At 34.2% G+C, this 24,987-nt stretch overlaps 4 protein-coding genes across 4 annotated transcripts; 3 read left to right on the top strand and 1 right to left on the bottom strand.

Moving 5' to 3' along the window:
* The first annotated feature begins 6,248 nt into the window (after positions 1 to 6,248).
* On the top strand, positions 6,249 to 7,369 carry LOC107829054 (uncharacterized). The gene has a single exon (XM_016656478.2). It carries the CDS (start codon positions 6,329 to 6,331, stop codon positions 7,049 to 7,051), a length of 723 nt encoding a protein of 240 aa, XP_016511964.1. The 5' UTR covers positions 6,249 to 6,328; the 3' UTR covers positions 7,052 to 7,369.
* Positions 7,370 to 9,943: 2,574 nt separating this feature from the next.
* LOC107763803 (casparian strip membrane protein 1-like) lies at positions 9,944 to 11,989 on the top strand. The gene is made up of 3 exons (XM_016582299.2): positions 9,944 to 10,440; positions 10,538 to 10,661; positions 11,444 to 11,989. The coding sequence occupies exons 1-3, from the start codon at positions 10,151 to 10,153 to the stop codon at positions 11,660 to 11,662; spliced, it is 633 nt and encodes a 210-aa protein (XP_016437785.1). The 5' UTR covers positions 9,944 to 10,150; the 3' UTR covers positions 11,663 to 11,989.
* A 2,353-nt stretch (positions 11,990 to 14,342) lies between these two features.
* On the top strand, positions 14,343 to 17,798 carry LOC107827182 (small RNA-binding protein 11, chloroplastic). The gene is made up of 4 exons (XM_016654273.2): positions 14,343 to 14,551; positions 17,048 to 17,116; positions 17,200 to 17,306; positions 17,387 to 17,798. The coding sequence occupies exons 1-4, from the start codon at positions 14,446 to 14,448 to the stop codon at positions 17,492 to 17,494; spliced, it is 390 nt and encodes a 129-aa protein (XP_016509759.1). The 5' UTR covers positions 14,343 to 14,445; the 3' UTR covers positions 17,495 to 17,798.
* A 2,664-nt stretch (positions 17,799 to 20,462) lies between these two features.
* On the bottom strand, positions 20,463 to 22,002 carry LOC107827181 (putative F-box protein At2g36090). Its single transcript, XM_016654272.2, has one exon. The coding sequence runs from the start codon at positions 21,881 to 21,883 to the stop codon at positions 20,678 to 20,680; it is 1,206 nt and encodes a 401-aa protein (XP_016509758.1). The 5' UTR covers positions 21,884 to 22,002; the 3' UTR covers positions 20,463 to 20,677.
* Between the last annotated feature and the right edge of the window lie 2,985 nt (positions 22,003 to 24,987).

The following is a 24,987-nucleotide window of genomic DNA, read 5'->3' as shown; positions in this document are numbered from 1 at the left end:
GTTAATCCCATGATAGAAGGTTTGTTGAATCATGTTTTCCTTCATATCGTTGTTGGGACATTCCTTGACCATAGTTCTATAGCATTCCCATATCTCGTGTAGTCATTCATTCGGCTCTTGCTTGAATGCTAAGATCTCATCTCGAAGTGTAGCCATGTGCCCGGAAGAGAAGAACTTAGAAATAAACTTTTCTGCCAACTCATCCCAAGTATGAATGAAATGGTTCAGTAATCGTTCCAACCAATCTAAAGCTTTCCCCCGTAGAGAGAAGGGAAAAGGCCTTAGCCTCAATGCATCCTCAGATACATTCATTTGTTTTCTCCCCAACAAGTGTCCACAAACCCCTTCAAATATTTGTGCACATTTTGAGTTGGAGCACCGGTGAAGGAACTCTGTTACTCAAGCAAAGTGAGTATCACATTGGTGATTTGGAAGTTGTCCGCCCTAATTCGGGGAGGGACTATTGCACTAGCATATCCTTCATTGGGTAATATCCGGTGTGGAGCCTCTCGTGGTGGAGGTGGAGGTTGAGCGGGTACATTGTCTTGAGGCACCCGGCCTCTTCGATTGGCTTGAGGTTTAAGAGGTACCACCTCAACTTGCTCATCCTCGACGTCCACATCCCCCAAAAGCATATTTCCGAGATCATTGTTTGCCTCCATGATTGTACCTAAAATTGTTTCACACAAGTTAGTAACACGGAAGGAAAAGAAGATATTCCAAAAATAAACCCAAATATATAGCTAACACCATTTTAACTCCCCGGCAACAGCGCCAAAAAATTGATGACTTTCAGAACACACATCGATAATAGATATGATACGGTCATATACAATATAAATTACCCAACTATGAGTCGGGGTCGAATCCGCAAGGAGTTATAAGGGGTGTTAGGAGTATACTTGAAGAAAGCGAATGGATTAACTAAATTTTCACTTCCATATTGAGTTTTGATTTCTACTTCTACTATTATTCTAACAATTGTAAGCTAAGTGAAATAAACTAGAAATGAACGATTGTTTTTGGTTTTTTTCCAAATAGTTTAAAAACCTAGGGAAGTGACCATAACCTAAATGTTCGCCTAATGGGTTAAATACGTTAATACTTATTTTGTTGATTGGGGTGTATTATAACTCTCAACTCTACATTACCCACTTAATACCTCTCGGTCAGAGAGTGATTTTGCCCAATTTGACTTTCTTAAGTCCAAATGGGTATCAAAAAAAATAATTGATATGAGCTCAAGTCGGGTTCTTACTATCTCTAGTTTTAACCCTTTAATTAGGCCAATCAAACTCTCTATTAGCCCAATTCCTTGTTAGCCAAGTTATCTTTGACTAGATCTCTCTTTCTCAAGTAGTGACTAAGTCAAAAAGGCATGAATCAATATTTGCAACCATTAATTCTAAAATTGAAGCATGAACTAAGCTAAATAATCCACACTCAATCATAAATAAATATTAAATTAAATACTCATAAGGTTTACACATTAGGGTTGGGTCATAACCCTAGTGAGAATCTAGCTACTGATAATGGGACTTGAAGAAAATAAAGAAGAAAAGCTAATTAAACTCATAATCAAATATTAAAATGATAAAATATAATGTTTAAACACTAAAATAATCACAAACTTCCTAAAATGGCAAAAGGTAACGGCTACAACAACTTTTTACTTCCAAACTTGACCTAAAATTTTGAAACTCGTCTATTTATAGTGGGCCAAAATTCGCTGACAAAAATGCCGCTCGGGAGGTTCTACGGCTGCATAATTCCATGTACGATCCACAAATTTCTTCAGTTGGCAGGAGATGGGATTCTAAAACCGCATATTTCTGGATTGCGGTTGCGAAGCAACTTCTGCGGCCGCACAATTTTTGTGCGGTCCACACTTCAGCAAGGTTTCAGGACCTAATATTTTGCACACTCTCTGAACTTGGAATCATTTGTCAGTACAGATCCTGTTTTGTGGCCACACAATTCATATGCGGTCCGCATATTGGTCAAAATTCTGTTGGGTTCTTTCGCTTGGTTTGCGGTCCGCAATTACTTCTGTGGACCGCACTTCTTTGCTTTTGCGCCCTTTATTTTCTTGTGCTTCGGAACACTCCTTTTTGAGTCAGATTTTATTATGGGAGACCAAACTTCCAACATTTCTATAATTTGCATAATTTTATTAGTTTCGGGAACATAAATCAATACTTTAGGACTAAAACAAAGGCAAAAAGGTGCTAATAAGTAGTCAAAATCTCCACTTATCAGGTAACAAAGCGCATAATCAGATGTTCCCTTCAGATATCTTATGATCCTCTTTACTGCTTGCCAATGTGCTAAACCTAGGTAGGTTTGATATCTACTTACCAAGCCAACTGCATGATAGATATCAGGTCCAGTGCATAAATAACATATATTAGACTTCTGACTGCGCTCCTATAAGGAACTCGACTCATTCTTTCTGTCTCTTCAGGAGTCTTAGGACACATCTGACTTCCCAAGGCATGGCCTTTACTGATAGGAGTTTCAACTGGGCTACTATTTTGCATATTGAATCGTTCAAGAACCTTTCTAATGTAATTCTCTTGTGAGAGATACAATAGTTTCTTTGGACGATCTCTTGAAATCTTAACTCCAAGAATATATGCAGCTTCACCCATATCTTTCATCTTAAATTGGGATGACAACCATGACTTTATCTCAATTATAAACTCTTTATCATTTCCAGCTATAAGTATGTCATCTACATACAATGTTAAAATCACAAGCTTGTTCCTTGATCTTTTGGTATAAACACAATGGTCTTCATCCATCATGGTAAAATCATTGGATACAACATTCTAAAAGCATATATACCACTGCCTTGAAGATTGTTTGAGGCTATAAATAGACTTCAAAAGTCTACAAACCTTTTGTTCGTAGCCTTTTTTTTTTAATGAAATACTCAGGTTGTTTCATATAAAATTCTTCATCTAGTTCTCCATTGAGAAAGGTAATCTTTACATCAATGTGATGTAATTCAAGATCTAAGCTTACAACAATAGCTACAACCAGGCGAACATAGGTAAGTCGTACAGCAGGCGAAAAAACGCCCGGGCATATGCCCCGAACGCCCGGGTGTATGTCCCGAATTGCTAGGCATACGCCTCTTGAAAATTTCGCCCCACACCATCGTCTTGGGGCATTTTTGGTACGCCTTGCCCCAAGGCTCGTCCCGAAAACGCCTTTTAAAACACTGGTAGTAACTGATTTTGTAGGCACTCGGCTAAATACAAAAGTGGCAGTAAGCAACACATCACCCCAGTAAACTAATTGGGAGGTTAGCTTGTGCCATCATTGACCTAACCATTTCTAGGAGCGTTCTGTCTCTTCTCTCTACAACACCATGTTTTGTGGAGTATTTGGGATAGTCAACTGATGAACTATCTAAGCTTTGCTTCCCGCATCTTGTCGTCCAAGGGAGCCACGCCCGCCCTCTCCCGAATATCTTCATTCCTAATCTTATCCATCCTAGTATGCCCGAACATCTATCTCAACATCCTCATTTCTGCTACTTTCATCTTCATAATGTTAAACAAATTAACAAATAAATATAATGTTAAACAAATTAACATTTCAAGCATGTTAAACAAATTAACAAATAAATTTTATATTAAACTAATTAACATTCAAGCAGTTGGGATAATAAAATAATTATAATTTTCATAAAGGAATATAAATACTAAATTTATATTCTAAAAATTAAGTCCATATGACTAATTTTCGAAATTTGTAATTTATTAAAAAAAATAATAGAACCTTAAGTAATTTTTAAAAATCTATAATTTATTTAACTCTTTCCATTAGCCCATATTTTAAAAATTAAAGAGAGTGGTGCAATGGGCCTTTAGCCCAAAGTTCTGTCTGCCAAATTTAAAAGAGGCCTAACCCCTTTTTCAGCTATATTGAGATGAACCTTAGTCCAATAACCTATATTATGCTAGTTTAAAAAGAAGCCCAATTCATAAAATTTGTCCATTAGAGACAGGAGCCCAGTAGCTTCTCTAGTAAACTAATTTAAAAAAAACTCTCTTTTCTTAATTAGTGTTAGATTAGGGGAAAAGGACGAAACCCTCATCTCCATTTAACATCCCCCTTTTTTTTGTTAATTTATTTATTTTCAGAGGAGGGAGAAGCCATAGCCTCTCTAACCTTCTTTTCAGTGGCTGAAAAAAAAACAAAAATAATGGATATACACCATCGACAGTGGCGTTATTCAGGCAGATTTAATTTAACTCCTTTTTTTTAAATTCTGATTAAAGAAAACTGATTTCAATAATCAAATAATTACCAGATTCAAAAGCAAGCAATGAAAGGTAATTTGGTGCAAATCAAATTAACTAATTTAGATTTGATGGATGACACGAATAAAAAAATAATCATCGTCCAATCTGTTTCATATACTTTCTTTTGTCCTTTTTTTTTTTTTTTTTGAAAACTCATTTCAAAATCAGAAGAAGACAAAAGATTAATGGGAAAAACTGATTAACCTTAATCAACTACACAAAAAATTCTATATGGATAAACACATAGTTCTAGATACCATAGTATATAGCAAACTGTGTTATCATTCAAAAAACTATATACGCGTAGTTCTATATTTACATAGAGTAATAAGATTATTCTTTATATGTTTTCGGATCGACTCTAATATCAATGAAGGAAAACTTGATACACTAAACACATTAGTTTAACGCGTAAATAGAAAAACGAGAACTTACTTATTGAAGCGGAAGCGAAAATCTGAATTGAATCGCGACTTGAATCACTGGTCGGTGGTGATTGTCACGTTGTGATGGAGCAACCTCCTATACCACAGCCTAAATCCAAGATTGGATTGAAAGAGAGAGAGGGGGGGGAGGGAGAGAGAGAGATAGTGCGTGCGTGCGTGGAAAAATACATAAGAGAGTATCTTTTATTGTACATGATAAGTGTACTTATATAGAGAATATTAGGATTAACTAATAATTCTATTGGGTCTTAAAGCACCCCGGTGAACCCAAAATTTTCTACAATATTTGGACTAGAGGCTCTTTCCCTCAACTCCTTGTGCTTTTATACGCATGGAAGAACCTTTCTTATCGATTTGCATTGGAGGCCCTTAACCCTTCTTATTTTTAGTAAGATATGTTGAACGACGAGGATGAATTTGTTTACTATAATTGGTTGTGAGCATGGAAATTGCATTATCGAACGGAGGACCGCGAAAAGGAATTTGGTGTTGTATGTTTGACATGAACAACCAATTACCCCCTTCTATGACTTGTCTCATTCTCGCATTTTGAATAGAAGGAAGTCGGAGAGCAGAAGTTATCTTCTTCCTCTTCCTATTATGAATTTTTATAATATATTAATTTTCTTTATTGACGTGTTCTTAAATTTTCATTTTCTATCTTATCAACCTGTAAAGAGCCAATATCGGCTTAGCATGCGTTTTATTTAATCTTTCTAAAAATAGGCTTACTTAAATGATATTAACTAAGAATACTATTGGATAAAAACAATTTGATTCCGAATGAAAAGACAAAAAATTATTTTCGGCAGGTCGTATCTTCCAAGAAATTATTTTTTTTTAGTACAAGGAGATATTTTTCTTTGGTAACTACAAGGTGATATATTACTCATATTAATCGCCAACACATTATGTATCAACGTCTACGGGCAATTAAATCATGACTAGAAATTGTTACTTTCCTCCGTTCCAATTTATGTGAACCTGTTTGATTGGGCAAGGAGTTTAAGAAAAAAATGAAGATTTTTGGAATTTGTGATCCTAAACAAGTTTAAAAGGGGTACAGAGTATTTGTGTGGTTATAAAAGTTTCTTATTAAGGGTAGAATTGTAAGTTTAAGCTAATTTTTTTTTAAATTTAGAAAGGGATCATTTTTTTTTAAACGGACCAAAAAGAAAATAGGTTCACGTAAATTGAAACGGAGAGATTATATTTTAATAGTAGTTAGATAAAGACTTTAACAAATTTAAAGAGCTGGATATTCCTATCCTTAACTCCCGTGAAAAGGATAGATGATGACGTGCCCCGGATCCACAGTTGAATAGAACTTTCTGCGTCCTACCGCCACGTCTTGGCCCCAGCTGCTAGAACATCCACCGTTCAATAACTAGTGAATCCTACTAGAGTTATTGTAAACCATCTGATAAGAAAGTGGGCTCCAAAAGAGAAAGTGGGACCTATATGAAGTCAAAAAACCTCTGTGGTCTTAGAAAATTGTATTGTATCAGACTATCAGTAACGTTCCACATACGCAACAACCAAAAGAGCTTTTTCGTTTGACCACCAATGGATCAAAACGGCGTCGTTAGCTTCCGCCACCGTCAATCTCCCTCGTCCGATCGGTTCCTCGGCGTGTTCTCTCCGCCGCAGAGTGATGCTGCTCTCGGCGGCGGGATAGATTCATCGGTCGTCGATGATGATGAGCTCAACGAAGATGACGTGTTCTGGACTGAAAGAGACTTCACTGAATCTCAACGCCGCTCTACTTCTCCTTCACAAAATAGTCGCCGTCAGTCCTTCCGTAAGCGTGAGAAGTTTGGTATTCTTGCTGCATTATCGGAGGATCACCGGAAAACTGACCTGCCTGTTCTCCGTCGGAAGCCTTCAATCACTTCCTCGCCTTCCGTTACGGCGCCGATTTCAGCTTCGCCTTCTACAGTGATACCGTTTTCACGTGCAATACCTTCGATTCCTAAGCCTCCATCGGATAATTTTAATTTTAATCACTCAAAATCCATGCCGGCGAGGAAGTTCCAGCACTCGGCTCCGATGAATGTTCCGATGATGCCGAAGAAGGCACCGAGGAACGGCGATCTTGCTGATATTGAAATTGACGAGGATGATCCCGATGATGAGATGTTGCCGCCGCACGAGATGGTGGCCCGAGGATCAATGCGATCTCCTAGAACCACATTCTCGATGCTGGAAGGCGTCGGAAGAACTCTTAAAGGGAGGGATCTTCGTCAGGTTCGCAATGCCGTGTGGCGCCAAACAGGTTTTCAGGATTGAAATATGTTCAAAATATGTTGATATAACTGATAGATTTTGTTTTAGATATCTAAACTGAGCTTGATGTTTCTAGCTATATATTTTATATATAGGCAATGGAGAAATGTTTTTACAAGTTTCTTCAGTTGTTTATATGTGGCTTAAGTGTATTGAAGGAAGATGAAATTAATATCTATAATCTTTTTGGGTGATATTGTTGTATCAACAGGTACATTTACATTTTCGGCGCTGATATCAGTTGAATATTAATACAAGATAGTATTGTTAGATTTTATATGGTTAAGATGGAAGCACTTCATCATTTGTGACTAAAAAGACTCTAGCTTTCGGCCATTGATCTATGTAATCATGTTTGCTATGCCTATAGTGAAAGCCTCCTAATCAAGTTATGGATTCGTTGCGACGAAATAGTTAGACTGTGATCCTGTTTTTGGTAGTTCCTCTGTCAATTTCCCCATAGCTGATAACGTTTAATCAATGACACACTATATCTAGCAGACCTTCTGTACAACATTGTGTGAACTGAATTAGTGGCAGAGGCGGTGCTAGAATTTGAAGGTTATGGGTTCGGGGTTCTAATCTTTTTAAGTTACATATTCAATGAATTTCACAAGACAAATATAGTATTTGGACCGAAGCTATTGGGTTCGGCCGAACCCGTAACTGGGCTAGCTCTGCCCCTGATTAGCAGACTAGTCCCCGGAATCAGCTTTTTCTAGTTCCTTCTTGAAATCCTTTGCTTTTACCATGATTTATACTGTCTATCTAGCAGACAGTTCCCTATTTAGTTGAAACTGCTGAAGATATCATGTATCTTTCGTTCTTTCTTCTTTCTTTTTGTGTTTCTTTTTTGTGCTGAAGGTGGTGTTCAGACCAACTTGCACACACCTTCACTATTTCACCGGTACGTTCATTATTCCGTCCTGTAACCAGTATCACTAGTATAAATTTTGAGCAATTCTATCCACACAGGCTTAATAATTAATTCACCTAGCTATTTTCTTCTTCTACTGGAATTGAGTCTTGGTTTTCCATGATTTTCTTTCCAACTTCATTAGGCACATGCTCTTGAGTGCATGATGTATCTTGACTGCGACACAAAGCACTTCAGACTACGCTTGTCCTTGGATTCTCTTGCATTTGAAGCTGTAATAGAACATTAATCTTTGACTGTTGCCCATAATATCTTCAAATCATGGATTCGTCTGCATTGATTTCAAATGACAGAGGAAGGCAAAAGAGGTTGTCCTGAAATGGACTAGTAATAGTACAACGCATAGGACAAAAGAAAGAAATTTCGAACGCATGAATGTCTCTTTGCTGATGCATCACTTGTACAAGTAGCGGACCCACGTGGTGACTAGCGGGTTCAATTGAACCCGTTTCGCAAAAAAATAATATTGTGTATATGTATAAATTAGAATTAAAACTGTGTTAATATTGTATAAATATTTTATTTGAACCCACTTGATAACTACTATTTTACGACTAAAGTTATGTACTTCTAAAATTGAATCCGCTTGCACAAATTTCTGGGTCCGCCACTGACTTGTACAAGTAGTCCCTGTAACAGAACGATATATATTGAACCTTTTCCTGGTGCCAAGATTTTTGCATGTATACCACTAGAATAATATTCTTCCTTTTTTCAAAGAATTTTACTTTAAGATTTTTCAATCTGCTAATAGATCTAGAATATGTTTAATTTGGGATTGAAACACGGTTGATGGTTTGATTTCGTAGACTGGGCATGCTATATGTTCTCATGTTTATCAGAAAGTGTTAAGGTGATCAGTAATTCAGTATGATCTGTTTGAACATTGTCAAGTCTCTTGTCAATTTCCATACATACACTTCAGAAAATGTTATTCTTCCCTATATCTCATGTATATAAGCTTATCAGCACGTAGTAAATACACCTTAGAACAAACAAACAGATGAAGATATGACTGACCTTGCCATGCTAATGTTAATCGCGGAATGCAAATGCTGGAACATAATATTGAACTGGAGTTTCGTAAATTCCCACCTTTAATTGGTTCCTTATTTAGTTTAAATTTTCAACTAAGTTTGGTTCCTCTTACTTTGACCTTCGAAAAGCTGGTGTTTCTAAGTAAAACACACTAGAATTCAATTAAGTGAAAATTGATAAAAAGAAGCCACTACCACAAGTGACTGTGCAACTGCCCAAGTAATGAAGAAACTTCCGTTTGGATTTAGCTTGGAATAAGCCATTGGGTATGCATATATGATACCTGCTCCTTTATACTTAAAAGTAAGAAAAAAAGAAAACGAATTATACTTAATAAATTTTCTCTAGATCTACACCATTTTTTCGTATATATATATTTTCTAAAGAGATGACAAATAGAAACAAAGTATTACTATGTAAAACGCAAGTGTTACTATCAATTTATATCTTTGGAATAGTCGAACTGTACATAAATTGGTCAAACAATTAGTGAACATTATTTAGTTTGATTTCCTAAATGACATCAACGGTAATAGTTGGAGTAGGTGTTATAGGAAATGTGGGACAAAACAAAATTGACCAGCTTCATGGATTAGGGTAGAAGTTCGTTGATTAGTTGAAACTCATGCAAAGTTATATTTGCACATCAATTCTTCCATGCTAAAAGTGATTCTTACGGTTTTATTTATAAATATTTTTCAAACTTGGTCCACCAATCGTTTCCCCATCTATCTGCTCCATCATCTCCTTTTGCTTTCTGATTCAAATGTTGAGATCATAAATAATCACATTTTGATCATATATACTAGCTATTCAATTAATCAACCACTCTTCTTGCTCCATTATCCACATAAAAATAATACCTCTAATAAAAACTATGATGATTTTAAGTAAAATTAGTTCCAATATCATATGCAACCACTCTTCTTGCTCCATTGCCTGAATAATAACAACGGTTACTATACTTTTTTCCTGTGCACAATAAAGATCTTAAAAGTCCATCCTACAAACCTCCTTATATAAGTCCTACATGTTGCAATCAGTCCACAAATCATCAAGAAAAACAAATTAAGAATCACAACTTTCAAAACTCTAACCTCGTCTTTAATTTTTTCATCTCTTTGGAAATGGAGAAAAGTGAGTCAACCAAGATTGATGTTGTGGAAACCAACAAAGAAAGGAAAGGAAAAGCCCCACTTTTGGGAACAGCTCCTGTGGTTGCTGCTGCTGGTGCTGTTGAACATGCAAAGGGTGGTGCCAATAGAGGCATTGCCATTTTTGACCTCATTTTAAGAATTGCAGCTTTTGCTTCTGCATTAGGTGCTGCTGTTGCTATGGGAACCACTGAAGAAACTCTTCCTTTCTTCACACAATTCTTTCAGTTCGAAGCCAGTTACGACGATCTTCCAACTTTCACGTAAGCAAATTAAACTTCCAATAGTTGCTACTTTTGAAAATTATACGTAAATAATTATATATATATATATGTGGGAATGATTTTCTATGTGTAACAGGTTTTTTGTGGCAGCAATGGCAATAGTTGTTGCCTACCTCGTCCTCTCTGTACCCTTCTCTATAGTGTGCATTGTACGGCCCCATGCAGTTGTACCTCGGCTGCTCCTCATTATCTTTGACACGGTACGAACACTTCTCTAATTTAATCCATAGTAACATAACAACTCAAGAAGTGACTTACACAGAATTTTGTGCAAGTAATGTCATAATTCGACTATTAATGGGTCGTTTGTACGATGGATAAGCAAAATAATCATTTGATAAAAATTTAGTACCGCCTTATCCATTATTTGGCTACTAATATTGGAATAAGTTATTCAGGATTAAAAATAGTATCGAAATAAGTTACAACTGCCAGAATGTGTAATAGTAATCCCAGAATAAAACAGTAACATTGACAATCCCATGATTAATACAACATACTAAGCAGTCGTTAAAAAATAATATCATGATAACTAATCTCAGCATAACTAATCCCAACATAACTTGTCTTCAAACCAAACGACCCCTTAATAGTCGAATTAAAGTGGTTTAAAACTATACTGTCCGTCCCAAGTTAATATATTACTCCGTATATGTTTATATTCCTTTCAAGCTATCAAGCCAGCGTAGTATATATACACATATCCTTTAAAAATATGATATTGGCACTTATAAAATTAAAATATTTTGTGCAACGTATCAATGAAAAAGAAAAAGGGTGCAGCCGTGCAGGTCATATCCGCATAGTTGCACCATTTACTTGCTTCAAGGGATAGGTATTCTGATACATAATTGGTTCATCATTTATAAAATCTGGAGGCTGGAATTCGATCAAAAATGAAAACACCCTTTACTTAAATGTACACATATTTAAAATTTTGCAGTATGTGATTATTATTTTTTTAATTGTGAGAATTTTGAAGGTGATTATTGCTTTGACAACGGGAGCAGCAGGTTCTTCAGCAGCCATAGTGTACTTGGCTCACAATGGAAACCAAGATGCAAATTGGCTAGCAATCTGTCAGCAATTTGGTGATTTCTGCCAAAGGGTCAGTGGAGCTGTGGTGGCTGCCTTTGTCACAGTGGTTATCTTGATTTTCTTGGTGGTTCTTTCTGCTTCCGCTCTTCGAAGACACCGCTAAGGAGGAGTTTGTCGCCATGAAAAAAGTATTCACTACTGCTTACAACGCCTTCATTCACTTGTCTTGTTATTATTCATCTTTGTATCTCTTTCATTTGCTTGTGTAATTGGATCACAAAAAAGAAAAAAAGTGCAATTGGATGTTATTGTTAATGTCTTTTGCTTTGGTTTAAGGTTTGTACTTTGTGTCGCTGTCTTTAGATTCACATTATGAAAGGGGGAAACTGGGGAAGTCTTGTAAATCACAATTGGTAAACTCAGTGGATCTCTGTATTGCGAATTGCTGTGTTTTTCATATTTAACTTTATGGTACTTATTCTCCCTGTAATTGTGACTCAATTCCTGTTTTCATTTTTATGTTATCTGTCTAATCTTAACATTAGAATGAAATCAGACTAATAAAACGTAGTGGATACATCTGTTTTTTTTTTACTTTTCTTCTTAAAAGCTAAAATCGATCCTGGCTAAGCTGGGATTGAAACATAGAGCGGGATTGGATTGGCTTAAAAAAAAAGGAGCTTTTAAGTTAAATGCTTAAAAGCATTTTATAAGTGCTGGAACTTGTTTTATAAATAAGCAGTTACGTGTTTGAATAAAAGTGCTGAAACTGAAAACAAGTCGATTAAGTGTTTGGTAAACAAGTGCTGGTAAGCATTTTTTCTTGTTAAAATGACTGAAATATCCTTAAAGTTGTTAACATTATAAAAAAGATGATGAATGATTTGATTTTAGAATATAGTTACACCAATTTAAAAAAGGAAGGATTCAACGACCGAAAAAATTAAATGTTATGGAACAAAAAAAAAAACTAAAAGAACAATATTTCTAATGAGGGGTAATTTCGGGATTAAGAAAAATTATAAGGGATAAGAATGTAATATCCTTGGTCAAAGCAATATGGCTTTTAAGCCAATTTAGAAAAAGTTGAGTTTTCCAACTTATTAGTTTTGACTTTTTTTAAGCAAATTTTAATTTTTTTTAAGCCCATTTTTTGATTGCCAAACATTTTCACAAGTTAAAAACGGCTTAAAGTCCGTCGAGGCTCTTAGTTAGATTGATTGGGAGACGTTGAATAGCAAAAAACTAATAAGGAAAATGAATTCTTCCTTTTCTTTGACCAAATTGCAGACAGTATTTGAAGAAAGAAACTGAAAAGAACTCTAAATTTGCAAAAAGTTAAATGAGGAATCATTTTTCAAAATGTATTATAACCCATATTCAATATGATCCAAACTAAACATTTCTTAGCATCAACACAAGCAGTTACATCTTGTGATAGTTGTATCTTGTGCTTATTTATCCATCAATTGTATAAAAAATATTTGTATAATCAAACCAACTACAATTAAGTGCATACACTAACTATGAAACCATATACCCCAAAAAATGATCAATAATATTTGAGAATTGATCAAAATATTATAACTATGTAAAAATAATTTGTTTAGTTGTTACTAAATAAAATTCTTTTCTTCTCGATTACGAGGGTCAAATTTTATAATTTATTTTATTTTAATTCGGAATTTATATTGTATAATAACTGCAAAAAATAATTCATAGAGTTAGACACTAGATAAAGAGTACTAGGTACAAATTAAAGCTTTTTATCATTTAAAATATTTATAAAAATTAAGGAAAAGGTTTGACTCCCAAAAAATAATAACGTCATTTATACAATAAAGTGGAAAGGAAGGAACATTTTTTGTTTTTCATTTGCGAATCTTACATAAATGTTCCAAATAAGTCCAACTTACCAACCCCTAGCCATTAATATAGACTTATCAAAATTAATCACGCATATATAAAAATTGAAAATCCAAATAAACAAGATTTCTTTTCTCCAAGAATCACACGCAAAGATCTCCTTCCATATTTTTAAGCATGACTAGTAACATTAGATGCAAAACGGAAAGAAAATTTCACGGATGAGGTAGCAAATAAGGTGATAATATATATATATATATATATATATATATATATATATATATATATATATATATATAAGATTTCAAAAATCTAAGCAAAAAAGGACCTTTATCAACGAGTATGGTTGAAATTCATTGAAAACATATAGAAAACTCAATATACAAAATTTGAGTAAGATTTGGACTAATTTGGTATCAAAATTCGTAGTTAAAATCGAGTTCAAAAAATTCTTCTGCGATATATGTATCACGCATGTATCTCACACGCAGATATACATTAGATATACACGTGATACACATTTGATACAAATATGATACACATAATGATGCACATATTTTTTTTCATGTTCATCTTCCACTTCGAATTTTCAATTTAAACCACCTCAAAACTCCACCAAATCATCCCTTAACTGAGATTGAAGATCCTTAAGATATACTCAATCTATTCTAATAACACCACTCAAAAAAAAAAAGTTTGACCTTTTTTTTGGCTACAAATATCTAATTGGCTGATATTTGTAGTATTTAGCTAATATTAGTAATATTTTATAAATTACCCAATTTTTATAGTTATGGGCCTTCATGATTTTTTACAATACTGAATTTAAGAAAGTATCTTTTGATCCCAATTTTTGTAATAAGCTATTTATAACCGGATATAACTGTAGTTTCCTTTTTCAATTTTAGGCCCCTAAACGGAAAACTTGATGTCAAACTCTAAAATCATAAAGTCAAAGCCCATTAACTGGTATGCCCAGTGGATCTTTCGTCACCTATTGTGCTTCAAAGGTCTAACTCGTCGTTCAATTTGAGTTTGAGACTCCTCTTACTCTCGCTCCACTGTTTACACAACAAAGCCATGGCTGCATTTAGAAGATTATTGCCCACAAACAGAAGTATTTTACCATCAACTTCTGCAATCTTCCTTTCTCACAGAGGCGTAGCTTCTAAGCTCTTTGTTGGAGGTACTTGTTCCTTCTTTTTCTCTCTTTTTTCTCCCTTTTTTATACATGTATGTATGTATACACGACTGATTTACACATTAAAAAGCTCGTTCTTTTAATGAATTTGTAATTATTTGATTAAATATGATATCTTTTGAGTCTATTTTCCCTGTAATTTGGGTTTATGGTTCTGTTCATGAAAAACATAATTATAATGATGTAAAAGAAGGGTTTTCTGCAGATGATAATATATTAACTTAATTGGGATTATGTGTATCAGTTATTTACTGATTTTAGAGGTCTTGGTTTGACATTAGTGAGGAAATGAACACTAGTGCTGAAAGAACTTAAATTCAATGAACAATTTATAGTTTAGTACTGAAAACTATTAAGGTATTATTATTATTATTATTATTATTATTATTATTATTATTATTATTATTAATATAGTACTATAGAAGAAATCACAATCTTTGAACCACTTCAAAATGCTTGCAAAGAGGTCGATTAGATGATCCCTTTTAGGAAGGAGGATTCATTTTGATGGAGAAAGATTCTCCTTCCTAAACAACTATGTTGATTCTGACAAGATAGTTCAGTCAAAAGAGGAGGTATGTCTTCTCTTTCTTGGAGCTACTTATTTCCTCTTCTCCCCCCTTCTTTTTTCTCCCTTTTGTACATGTATACACAATTGATTTAATAATAAAAAAGGCAGCGGGGAAGGGCCAGACCGCAAGGGTCTATTGTACGCAGTCTTATCCTGCATTTCTGCAATAGGCTGTTTCCATGGCTTGAACCCGTGACCTCCTGGTCACATGGCAACAACTTTACTAGTTACGCCAAGACTCCCCTTCAATTGATTTAATAATCTGCACACTGAAAAAGCTCATTATTGGAATGAATTGGTAATTCTTTGGTTAAAGTTGTTAATGTTTTTGGGTTTATTGTGCTTCTTAGGACTCTGGGAATTATTTCGCGCTGCAATTTGGGTTAATAGGTCTGTTCTTGAAGAAAACATAATTATAGTGATGTAAAAGAAGGGTTTTATGCAAATGATGATTTGTTGACTTATTTGTGCCCATAGGGAATTATGGTTATCCGTTATCTACTGATTTTAAAGGTATTGGTTTGACATTAGTGAGGAAATAAACAGGTCAACACTAAGCTGAAGGAACTTAAAGATCAATGAAAAATTTGTAGTTTAGTACTGAAGAATTTACAGGTATTATTGTCAATATAGTACTATCTTTGAACCGCTTCAAAATGCTCGCAAAGAGGTAGATAAGATGATCCCTTTTAGGAAGGAGGATTCATTTTATGGAGAAAGATTCTCTTTCCCAATCAACTATGTTGATTGTTACAAGAGAGTTCATTCAAAAGAGGAGAAAAGAACCAGAAAGTAGGAGCTAATATTAAATCACCCACTCGATTGACAAGTCTAGCTTTTGTTCCTGGTTTATTGCCTCAAGTGTAAACAAAAAGTGAAGTAACAAATATGAAGCTAAATTTGCTCCCATCCATCTAGGAATGAGTGAAGAGAGTTATCTTTAGCTAGAAAATGGGATTGATAGTTGGAGGATGTTGTGAAAGGGACTGAAGGGAAGATTAGGACAAACCACCCGTCTCTTTCTGATATCGCCAAAGTACAATATAAACAATACTTGAGAAGCTGTACAATGAAGATTCAAAAAACCTTTTTTTTTTTTAATTCCTAGTACCACAATTTCCCCTGTTACAATAGACCCTTGTGGTCCGGCCCTTCCCCAGACCCCGCGCATAGCGGGAGCTTAATGCACCGGGTTGCCCTTACAATTTGACTTATTATAATCCTGTTTTAGTCCATCTATTATTAGGCAAACTGAATGAACTTTCACAATGCAGCTATACCTACAGCTCAACAAACAGAATCTCTAGTGTTACTTTCTAGACATTTTAGACATGGTGAATAAAGAACGCTATCTATGAACCTTCATAAGCTTTGTATCTGTATGGAGCAGCTTACTGTATATATTAGCAGTTTGTTTACTCGTTTTAGCACAAAATATATAAATAATCTCTCATTAACTTGATATCCCTTAGGAGCTTTTCCAATTCTTCACTCATTAGACTGAAACAATAATAATCTATCAGGCTTTGATCCGAAGTTAAATCTTGATTATATCTGCTACATAGTCAAAATATGTTACTAATAATTATCTGAAGCTATCAGGAACTTAATTTTAAGCTACTATATCAAAAAAAAGAAAAAAAGAAAAGGATCATTATTTTAAACTGAAGCCCAGCACCTTAGCGCTTGAAAACTCCACACAAAGCTTTCCCTTTATCAGTATTTGAGCTTAGCATGTATTTTCTCCGTGTTTCATGATTTTATGCTTAATTATTTTCGAGAAACACAGGAAAAACCATTGGTTTGCTCACTTAACAATGTGGTGTCACTGCTCCACCAACGCAAAGAGAAATGAAAAATATAGAATCATTATCGAACATAACAAGCTTATGAGATATTGCTATGTACAGGACTCTCATTTTACACCACAGAGAACGGACTGTCAGAGGCATTTTCTCAACATGGTCAAGTTATCGAAGGTGCACTAAATAACATAGGTTGAACTCTCTTTCAGATATAGCGTGAGTTAGCATCTTTAGTTTAACCTTGTTTTATTTGACAGCTAAAATTGTGATGGATAGAGTCTCAGACAAATCCAAGGGTTTTGGATTTGTCACCTATGCATCCGAAGATGAAGCCGAGAAGGCCTTGCAAGAAATGAACGGCAAGGTATGTACATATTATCCTTCTATGAATTTTTTATGCGTACTTTTGATGTTCTTTATCCATCATCTTTACGAATGTTGCAGCCTCTTAATGGGCGGGTTATTTTTGTGGACTACGCAAAGCCTAAAGCCGATTTTGGTGGCGGCATGCCGATAACCAGAGGCCCCCCTGAACCACCAACAGAACACTAAGTGTTGCTGCAGCCAAATTGTGTTATGAAACAGACCACTCTGTGTGCTGCCAAAGTTGCAACCCTTGCTCTTGCAAATGATTAATCTGCAGAGAATTTGTTTTCTCTCTTGCCCAACGAAAATATAAGCCATGTGCAGTCAAAATTGGTTGTGTTTCAAGGATAATTGTAATGACTGACTGCAAGATTGGCTCAATATGAAAATCTTCTATCATTATCTACGTCAAATGTTATATATACTATTACAAGATGTGCTCCGAACACCGGCTCAATTGGTTTTGTGACTCTTTGCAAACTTGTTAGTTTTATGATCATATCTCTTTTTTTTTTTTACACATGAGAGATTTGCTTTTACACGTAAGAGATCTGTCTTTTACATATACAAGATTTAAAAAGACAATTTTCTTAATTTTAAAATAGTAAAGGGGAATGATGTACAAATAGCACTCGAGGACCTTACCTCCAATAAAATTCACTTCTAGTTAAATTTTTCACCGACCTACCATCCAATTTATTGTCATATATCTACATAACTACATGTAAGAATTTTCCAGTACAGTGGTCTCTCTTAAAGTATTTTTTTTCTTTCCTTTTTGGCATTATATTATCATATTCATTTTTTTAATCTCAAAAGGTCAACTATTAAAGAGCCTTTGAAGGAACTTATAACTTGTTTGGCCGAGGCAGAGAAATTAACTTATTTTGATAATTGCTTTTTTCAAAAGTGTTTTTGAAAAAAGTACTTTTGGAGAGAAGGAGTTTGTGTTTGGCTAATCACTCTGAAAAATACTTTTGAGTAATAATTTGTGTTTGGTCAAACTTTTCAGAAAGTGCTTTTAAGTATCAAATTACGAATAAGGACATGAATAGATTTACTTAATAGTTAATACTATAAGTAAATAAATAATCTTAAAAATTTGTTATTACAAGCAATAATTAAATCTTTTTATTTTATTTAAGTAAAATATGAAAATAAAATTTAAAAGTACTTAATTCTTTTAATATAAGTTAAATATATTAAAAATCATTCAACAAATATAAAAGCATTCACCCCTAAAGTCACTATATATTAGAAAGTTATCCTAAAACTAATAAGAAATATGTATACATTAATATCCTAAGTATTAGGTTTAACGATTATTTTGGTATATACTATTTTTTATTAAGGGTATTTTTGGTAAGAAGAAAAGTCAAAACTGCTTATGCTTCTGCTTTTGGGAAGAATCTATTTTTTTCTGCTTCTAAAAAACTGCTTCTGCTTCTTCCCAAAAATATTTTTTTCCTCAAAAAAAGCTTAGACCAAACACCTCAAGTTAAAAGAAAAAAGTGCTTTTGAGACAAAAAAAAAAAAAAGTACTTTAGTCCTTTTGAGAAAGTTGACGAAAGAGGCTATTACTCTCCTCATCTATATCCTTTTAGTTACGTTTCCGAAACAGCGAATAACCTACTTTTGACTCCAGTAGGTTGGTGAATTTGTGAAGGCTGAAATATAATGTTCTCTAACTTAAAGAGAAAGTTGAAAGGGCATCTATTTACAACTTACAAGTTTCGTGTAGGAGAGGAAACAATCATTCTACTTGGTGGACGTAAGTGAACTAGTTATCCACTCATATTATTCGAGGAAAAGCCTAAAATTATATATGATCTTTGGCTTTAGACTCAAAGTCATATATATTCTTTCACATGGAGCACTAATAATACATTTACTTTAATAAAGTGGTACACTTTTAGTCATAACACTGAGAAAAAGTCCAAAAACATACATTATCTTTGGCTTTAGACTCAAAATCATACATATTCTTCCACATGGAGCACTAATAGTCCATTTACTTTAACAAAGTGGTGCACTTTTAGTCATAACAATAAACACATTTTAATTTTTAACAGAAATCTAAGATCTGACAAAATAATATTTATTTTTATTTTATGTATATTTACTATACGTTGACTCCCTTAAAATAAAAAAATCTAACAAATATATATTTATTTTATGTCAACGTATAGTAAATATTTATTTACTCTCAGCAATGATTTTACGTATATTTATTTTATGTCAACGTATAGTAAATATTATGTATATAATAAAAAATCTAGATAACATTTGAGGTTATCTAGATAAAAATCATTGCAAATAAAAATTAACGGTGTTTAATATTTTTTAGTAAAATATATATTTTACGTATAGTAAATAGATAAATAGTAAATAAATTCTATGTATATTTACTATTTGCTAGCTAGATAAATCTGTCATCTTTATTTCTTTCGGTAAACAAGAAAATAAAGGGAACAAATATTTTGTCAGATCTTAGATTTCTGTTAAAAATTAAAGTGTGTTTAGTGTTATGGCTAAAAGTGTACCACTTTGTTAAAGTAAATGGACTATTAGTGCTCCATGTGGAAGAATATGTATGACTTTGAGTCTAAAGCCAAAGATAATGTATGTTTTTTGGCTTTTTCTCAGTATTATGACTAAAAGTGCACCACTTTGTTAAAGTAAATGTACTATTAGTGCTCCATGTGAAAGAATATGTATGACTTTGAGTCTAAAGCCAAAGATCATGTATGGTTTTGGGCTTTTCCTCCATATTATTCATTAAAAAATGGGTTGGATAATGAATTTTTTAAAAACGAGTCAATATAGATAAGAACCATATTATTCATTAGAAAATTGATAATCAATGAATAACTAATGGATTTAACTTTTACATTTGTAAAATTTCAAATTGGGGTTTCTTAAGTTTGAGAGACTAGAAATTCTCCAAAAAATGATAATATTCAAAAAGTTATGGATAATATAAATATCCATATTATCCGCCGATTATCCGTATTAAATATGAATAGATTGGATAATATATTAGTTTTTACATTATTCATTTTCGACCCCCGTTTGCCACCCCGAGGTGCAACGAATGAAGTGTTACTAAAACTACTACACCACTTTGTGAATTGACCGACACATCTTCCCCATCAAAGATAAACTACTCTCTTATTCATTTTAATTATGACACTTCAATATGATAATCTTCTTAATTTTGATGTGACTCAAGACTTTATGTACCCAATTATGACGAAGGTAATACTCCTCTGCCTTTTTTCTTCTTCTTTCTAAATCGCCTACAATAGTAAGAAACAACTACATTCTACATTTTCACTTATTTTTATCTTCTCTTTATTTTTACATTTGTTATCTACCCAAACAAAAAAGAAAACACCAAAAAGCCACAAAAATGAATATACCAAATGCCACACACAAAACATCCAATGCCCCTTCTCTCTTCAACTTTCTCTCTTTCCTTTCCCTTCTCATTTCCAAGAATTCTTTATACCTCTTCCTCCCTATTTCAGCCCTGTTAGCTCCATTTCCCCTTTTACCCTCCAATGCCCTTTGCAAAATTACCAAACTCTCCCTCCCATTCAAGTGAGTTCCATCCATGTCCTCCACCTCTAAACTCACTTCTCTCACCTCCATCTCTCCTACTTCAGATCCACCGCACGTGGCCACTATCTCGCACTGCACGTGACCTCTCTTCTGATCAGCGGTCAGGATTGAAGTAAACCGCACTTGCACTTCCCCAGTCAACCAATGACGTTGCACGGAAACAGGCTTGAAAGAAGAGAGGTTAATTGCTCGCCGTCCGATTGGATCAATCAAAATCCAACTCAGCGTCATATCTTCAATCAAATCCGTACACGTGTCATCATCATTCGGGTGTTTGATCGTCGTTAAAATCACATCCTTTGGATCTATCATGTCAATTCTAAACGGCGAGCACTGAAACCAACTCGTCGTGGTTTCAGTCTCTTGCACTTTACTGAAAACTACCTTCTCCTTGTAGTGTATATCAACGGCTGAGATTAACTCAAGCGGAGGAGACGAACGGTTTATAATATTAGAGGATGCAATTGAATTCATCTCTCGGATGTAGACAGACGAGCTCAACTGAATCCACTGTTTTCGACTCGGATCATATGAACATATATGGAAAAGGTAATAAAGGTTTATATATATAGCATGGAGCACCCGCTTCAAATCCACTGACTCTAAATCGTGAATTTGCTTATCATCGGAAAGAGGGAGGGAGAAGGACTGAGCGAAGAAGGTACGATGACCGCAGTTAGGGAAGGTGGAGATCACGTGACTGACACGTGGAGTGGCGGTGGACGGCCAAGTGGAGTGGCATATACGTGACCATAAGTGGTTTTCGGAGGAAAGGTGGTGGATGGTGGTGGAGGAGCAGCTCGTAGCGGCTAGAGTGGGTCCGTCAAGGCGATGGAGGATATGAGCTTCGATAATATCTGGATGAAAATCGGAAAATTCGGTGGCGCCGCCTTTCTCCGCCGTGACCGTGGTGATACTGGTGCTGGGCGGATAATTGGGAGAGGAAGTCATTTGCTTCGTTTTGGCTTCAAAATGAGGACACTGAGAAATGTGAATTTTGGCTTGTTGGGAGTTTGAAGTTTATGTATTTATAGGTAAACGTAAAGTGAAAATTATAGCGAAAACGAAAAAGCCGTTTGATTTTTCAATAATTTGGTTAGTCGCTGCCACTGCGCGGACTCGTTGACTCTAGAGTCTTTTGCTTAATTTCTTTTTTTATATCATCACAATCACCAAACACTAATACTAGCATACATGAATTAATTATTTTCACTAATATATAAGTTATATATAAATTGTATGTAAAATTATATTTTTTGAAGAATTCTGTACAAAAAATTGTGTTTAAGTTGTAAATAAATTGTAAATTTTTACCGAATTTTGTATATTATTTGTAAAAGACTTTAGTTATATTTTGTAAATTGAAACAACAACAACAACAACCCAATATAATTTCACTAGTGGGGTCTGAGGATGGTAGTGTGTACGCAGACCTTACCCCTACCTTGGGATAGAGAGACTGTTTCCAATAGACCCTCGGCATCCTTCCTTCCAAGAACTCTCCACCTTGTTCTTGAGATGACTCGAACTCACAACCTCTTGGTTGAAAGTGAAGGGTGCTTACCATCAGATCAACTCATCTTGTGTAATTTAGATAAATCGAGTAAATAAATTTAAAATTTCGTATATATTAAAAAAAAAAGAAAGTCCCCATATATATAGTTGCCTACATTCAAGGTTTAATTATCTTGGCCTTTCGGGCTTACGCTATAAAATGTAAAACTTACTGAACTCAGAGGCAGCTTTCAAAGGCGGCCCTACAGTATGAAAATAATTACTAAAAGTGCGTGGACCCCACTAGAGCATTCTTAATTGCCGGTCATTTAACGCTAGCCTTGTATTTATTTTCCTAATTTTATCCTCTAACCTATGATTTGAATGAACATATAAATCTTATAAAACTAAGAATATATTGATCACCGAAAAAGTCCACGTCATAATTCGTCATGCTGATTCTGGTTTTGTTCTAACCCGTTATTTAATACCTTACCTGTGTTACCCTCATTCTTGTTACTTTCGCCAATATTGCTATATTTATAAATAATAATTCTGGGAAATATAAGTTATCGTAATGAAACAGTAATTAATTCGAGCCCACTGAATTCACAATATTTTCTTAAGGAATTTAATCCCCTCCTAGTACCCAAGGTTATGGATTATTTCCTCCCAGAATAGAACGAATCACACACTGGTGTAGCGGTACTTCAAACCCCAGTGTTTCAGCGAACACAAAATTCGGTAGCAAATCACACTTACAGTTGTTTTGTTTGAAGTTAAAACAATGCAGAACGAAGGAGTAGAAACTCAGAAAATCGTATGGAAATACTGAGAGGAAGGAGTTTATGGAGCAAGCACTTGGCCATGGTGGGAAGAGCATTAGGCGGCTGCTATTGCAGCTGGTTGTCAATACACGGATTGGAACATATCCGTTACAAATGCGGATAATCTTACGTTAATATTTACTATTAACAAATAAATTTGGTCCAAAAAATTAAACAATCAATTGACCGAAGCCGTAGCCGAAGCCGAGCGACGACGACGACGGCGCGAGGCTTGCTTTCTTCTTAACTCTTTAAGAGCTACAAGAAGAGCAATTATATATATACCCACCAAAAATCTTTTCCTCTTCCAATATGGGACAATGTCTCATTGTCAAGAGGGAGAAACTTAAAATTTTACTCAAAAATTTTATTTTCCCTCCATTTCCCATTCACCCTCATTTTAAGACTATTTCATCTTAAATAACAAAAACCTCAAAAATTCTTTCATACAGATTTATAGAAAAAAAGGAATTTATCATATAATTAGAGCTAAAGTATATAAGAAAAATCACAACATTGAGGTCAAACTCGAACTCTAATGACTATCGGTATGATATCTTAAAGTCATGTTCGACGTGCATCGCACTGTAGATAACTGTTTTAAAAAACATATGAGCTTAATTGGTACGTAAACTCTATTTCATGATTTTTTTTAATTCTTTGATTGTTTATTGGGGAGTTTTTGGTAATATTTTAAACAAATGGGCGTTGAACCCTGTTTGTTCATGTATTTCTTTGTTCGTGACAATTCTGCGTTCGCATATTTCAACTTGGCTCCTTTAGTTTACTTTGATCCATTGGCTTTGAACACTGATTCGAGCTCTTTTTTAATTTCTGCGGTTATATTTCAGTATATCACGGCTAGCAAATTAATATGTATTTCACGGTTATATTTCAGTATTTCAGTATTCGAGCTCTTTAAATTAATATGTGTAGTATGGTGATCGTTGACTAGTTAACCTACTATCACAGCTTGTTTAAGTTAATCTCTTGGTTAACATAAGCTGGGAAAGTAGGTTAAGTAAATAACCGATCATTAAAAAATCCAAGTCTTTAGTTTATATATCAAGCCGGTAATAGAAGTATCCTATAGTTTATAATTTTTATTTAAAGACGATGTTATAAACAGCAGCTGAAAGAGAGTACAGCTTTTGGCTAGGTTGGAAAGGTCAGACTCTACGATACAACAATTGGTTAATTTTGCAAATGAAGCTGTAGTCAAGGCGATTTTATAGTTGTTTTCTATTTTTAAATTTAATCAAGTCATTTGTCTCAACGTATTACTTGTTAAGTTCTTTTGTATTTATAGCTTTTCACAACTTGTTAGTAGACAATGTGATATTGGTAATGATGGCCTTCTCTTCATGGCTAAAGCTACAACGACGGTATACTAACAATTGAAAGATTTTTATAGTCGTCTAATATATATTTATTTAGGGAAGTAATTTTCTCAAATAATAACTTGATTTTATCAAATTTGGTAATTAGCCTCATTTTATCCACTCTCGCTGCATCAACTATAGCTTGAGATGTTGATTACATATATCATCTAATTGATAAAAGTTAAAAGTTCTTATTTAAAAGTCTATATATATATATATATATATATATATATATATATATATATATATATATATATATAATATAAAAATAATGTACGGTACGCTTGAACACCCTTTATCGAGAAATAACACTAAGTATATAAAAAAATATACTATGTATATAGGTCAAAAA

Source organism: Nicotiana tabacum, chromosome 24 (genome assembly GCF_000715075.1).
Source record: "Nicotiana tabacum cultivar K326 chromosome 24, ASM71507v2, whole genome shotgun sequence".
Classification (NCBI taxonomy): Eukaryota; Viridiplantae; Streptophyta; class Magnoliopsida; order Solanales; family Solanaceae; genus Nicotiana; species Nicotiana tabacum.
The sequence above is the reverse complement of the archived record's forward strand: the minus strand, read 5'-3'. Positions and strand labels throughout refer to the sequence as shown.

Coding starts and splice junctions, on each gene's coding strand:
- LOC107829054 (XM_016656478.2), top strand. CDS start 6,329: ATGGATCAAAACGGCGTCGTTAGCTTCCGCCACCGTCAATCTCCCTCG.
- LOC107827182 (XM_016654273.2), top strand. CDS start 14,446: ATGGCTGCATTTAGAAGATTATTGCCCACAAACAGAAGTATTTTACCA. Junction 14,552..17,047: donor TTCTAAGCTCTTTGTTGGAG/GTACTTGTTCCT, acceptor TGCTATGTACAG/GACTCTCATTTTACACCACA. Junction 17,307..17,386: donor TGCAAGAAATGAACGGCAAG/GTATGTACATAT, acceptor CGAATGTTGCAG/CCTCTTAATGGGCGGGTTAT.
- LOC107763803 (XM_016582299.2), top strand. CDS start 10,151: ATGGAGAAAAGTGAGTCAACCAAGATTGATGTTGTGGAAACCAACAAA. Junction 10,441..10,537: donor GACGATCTTCCAACTTTCAC/GTAAGCAAATTA, acceptor TATGTGTAACAG/GTTTTTTGTGGCAGCAATGG. Junction 10,662..11,443: donor TCCTCATTATCTTTGACACG/GTACGAACACTT, acceptor AGAATTTTGAAG/GTGATTATTGCTTTGACAAC.
- LOC107827181 (XM_016654272.2), bottom strand. CDS start 21,883: ATGACTTCCTCTCCCAATTATCCGCCCAGCACCAGTATCACCACGGTC.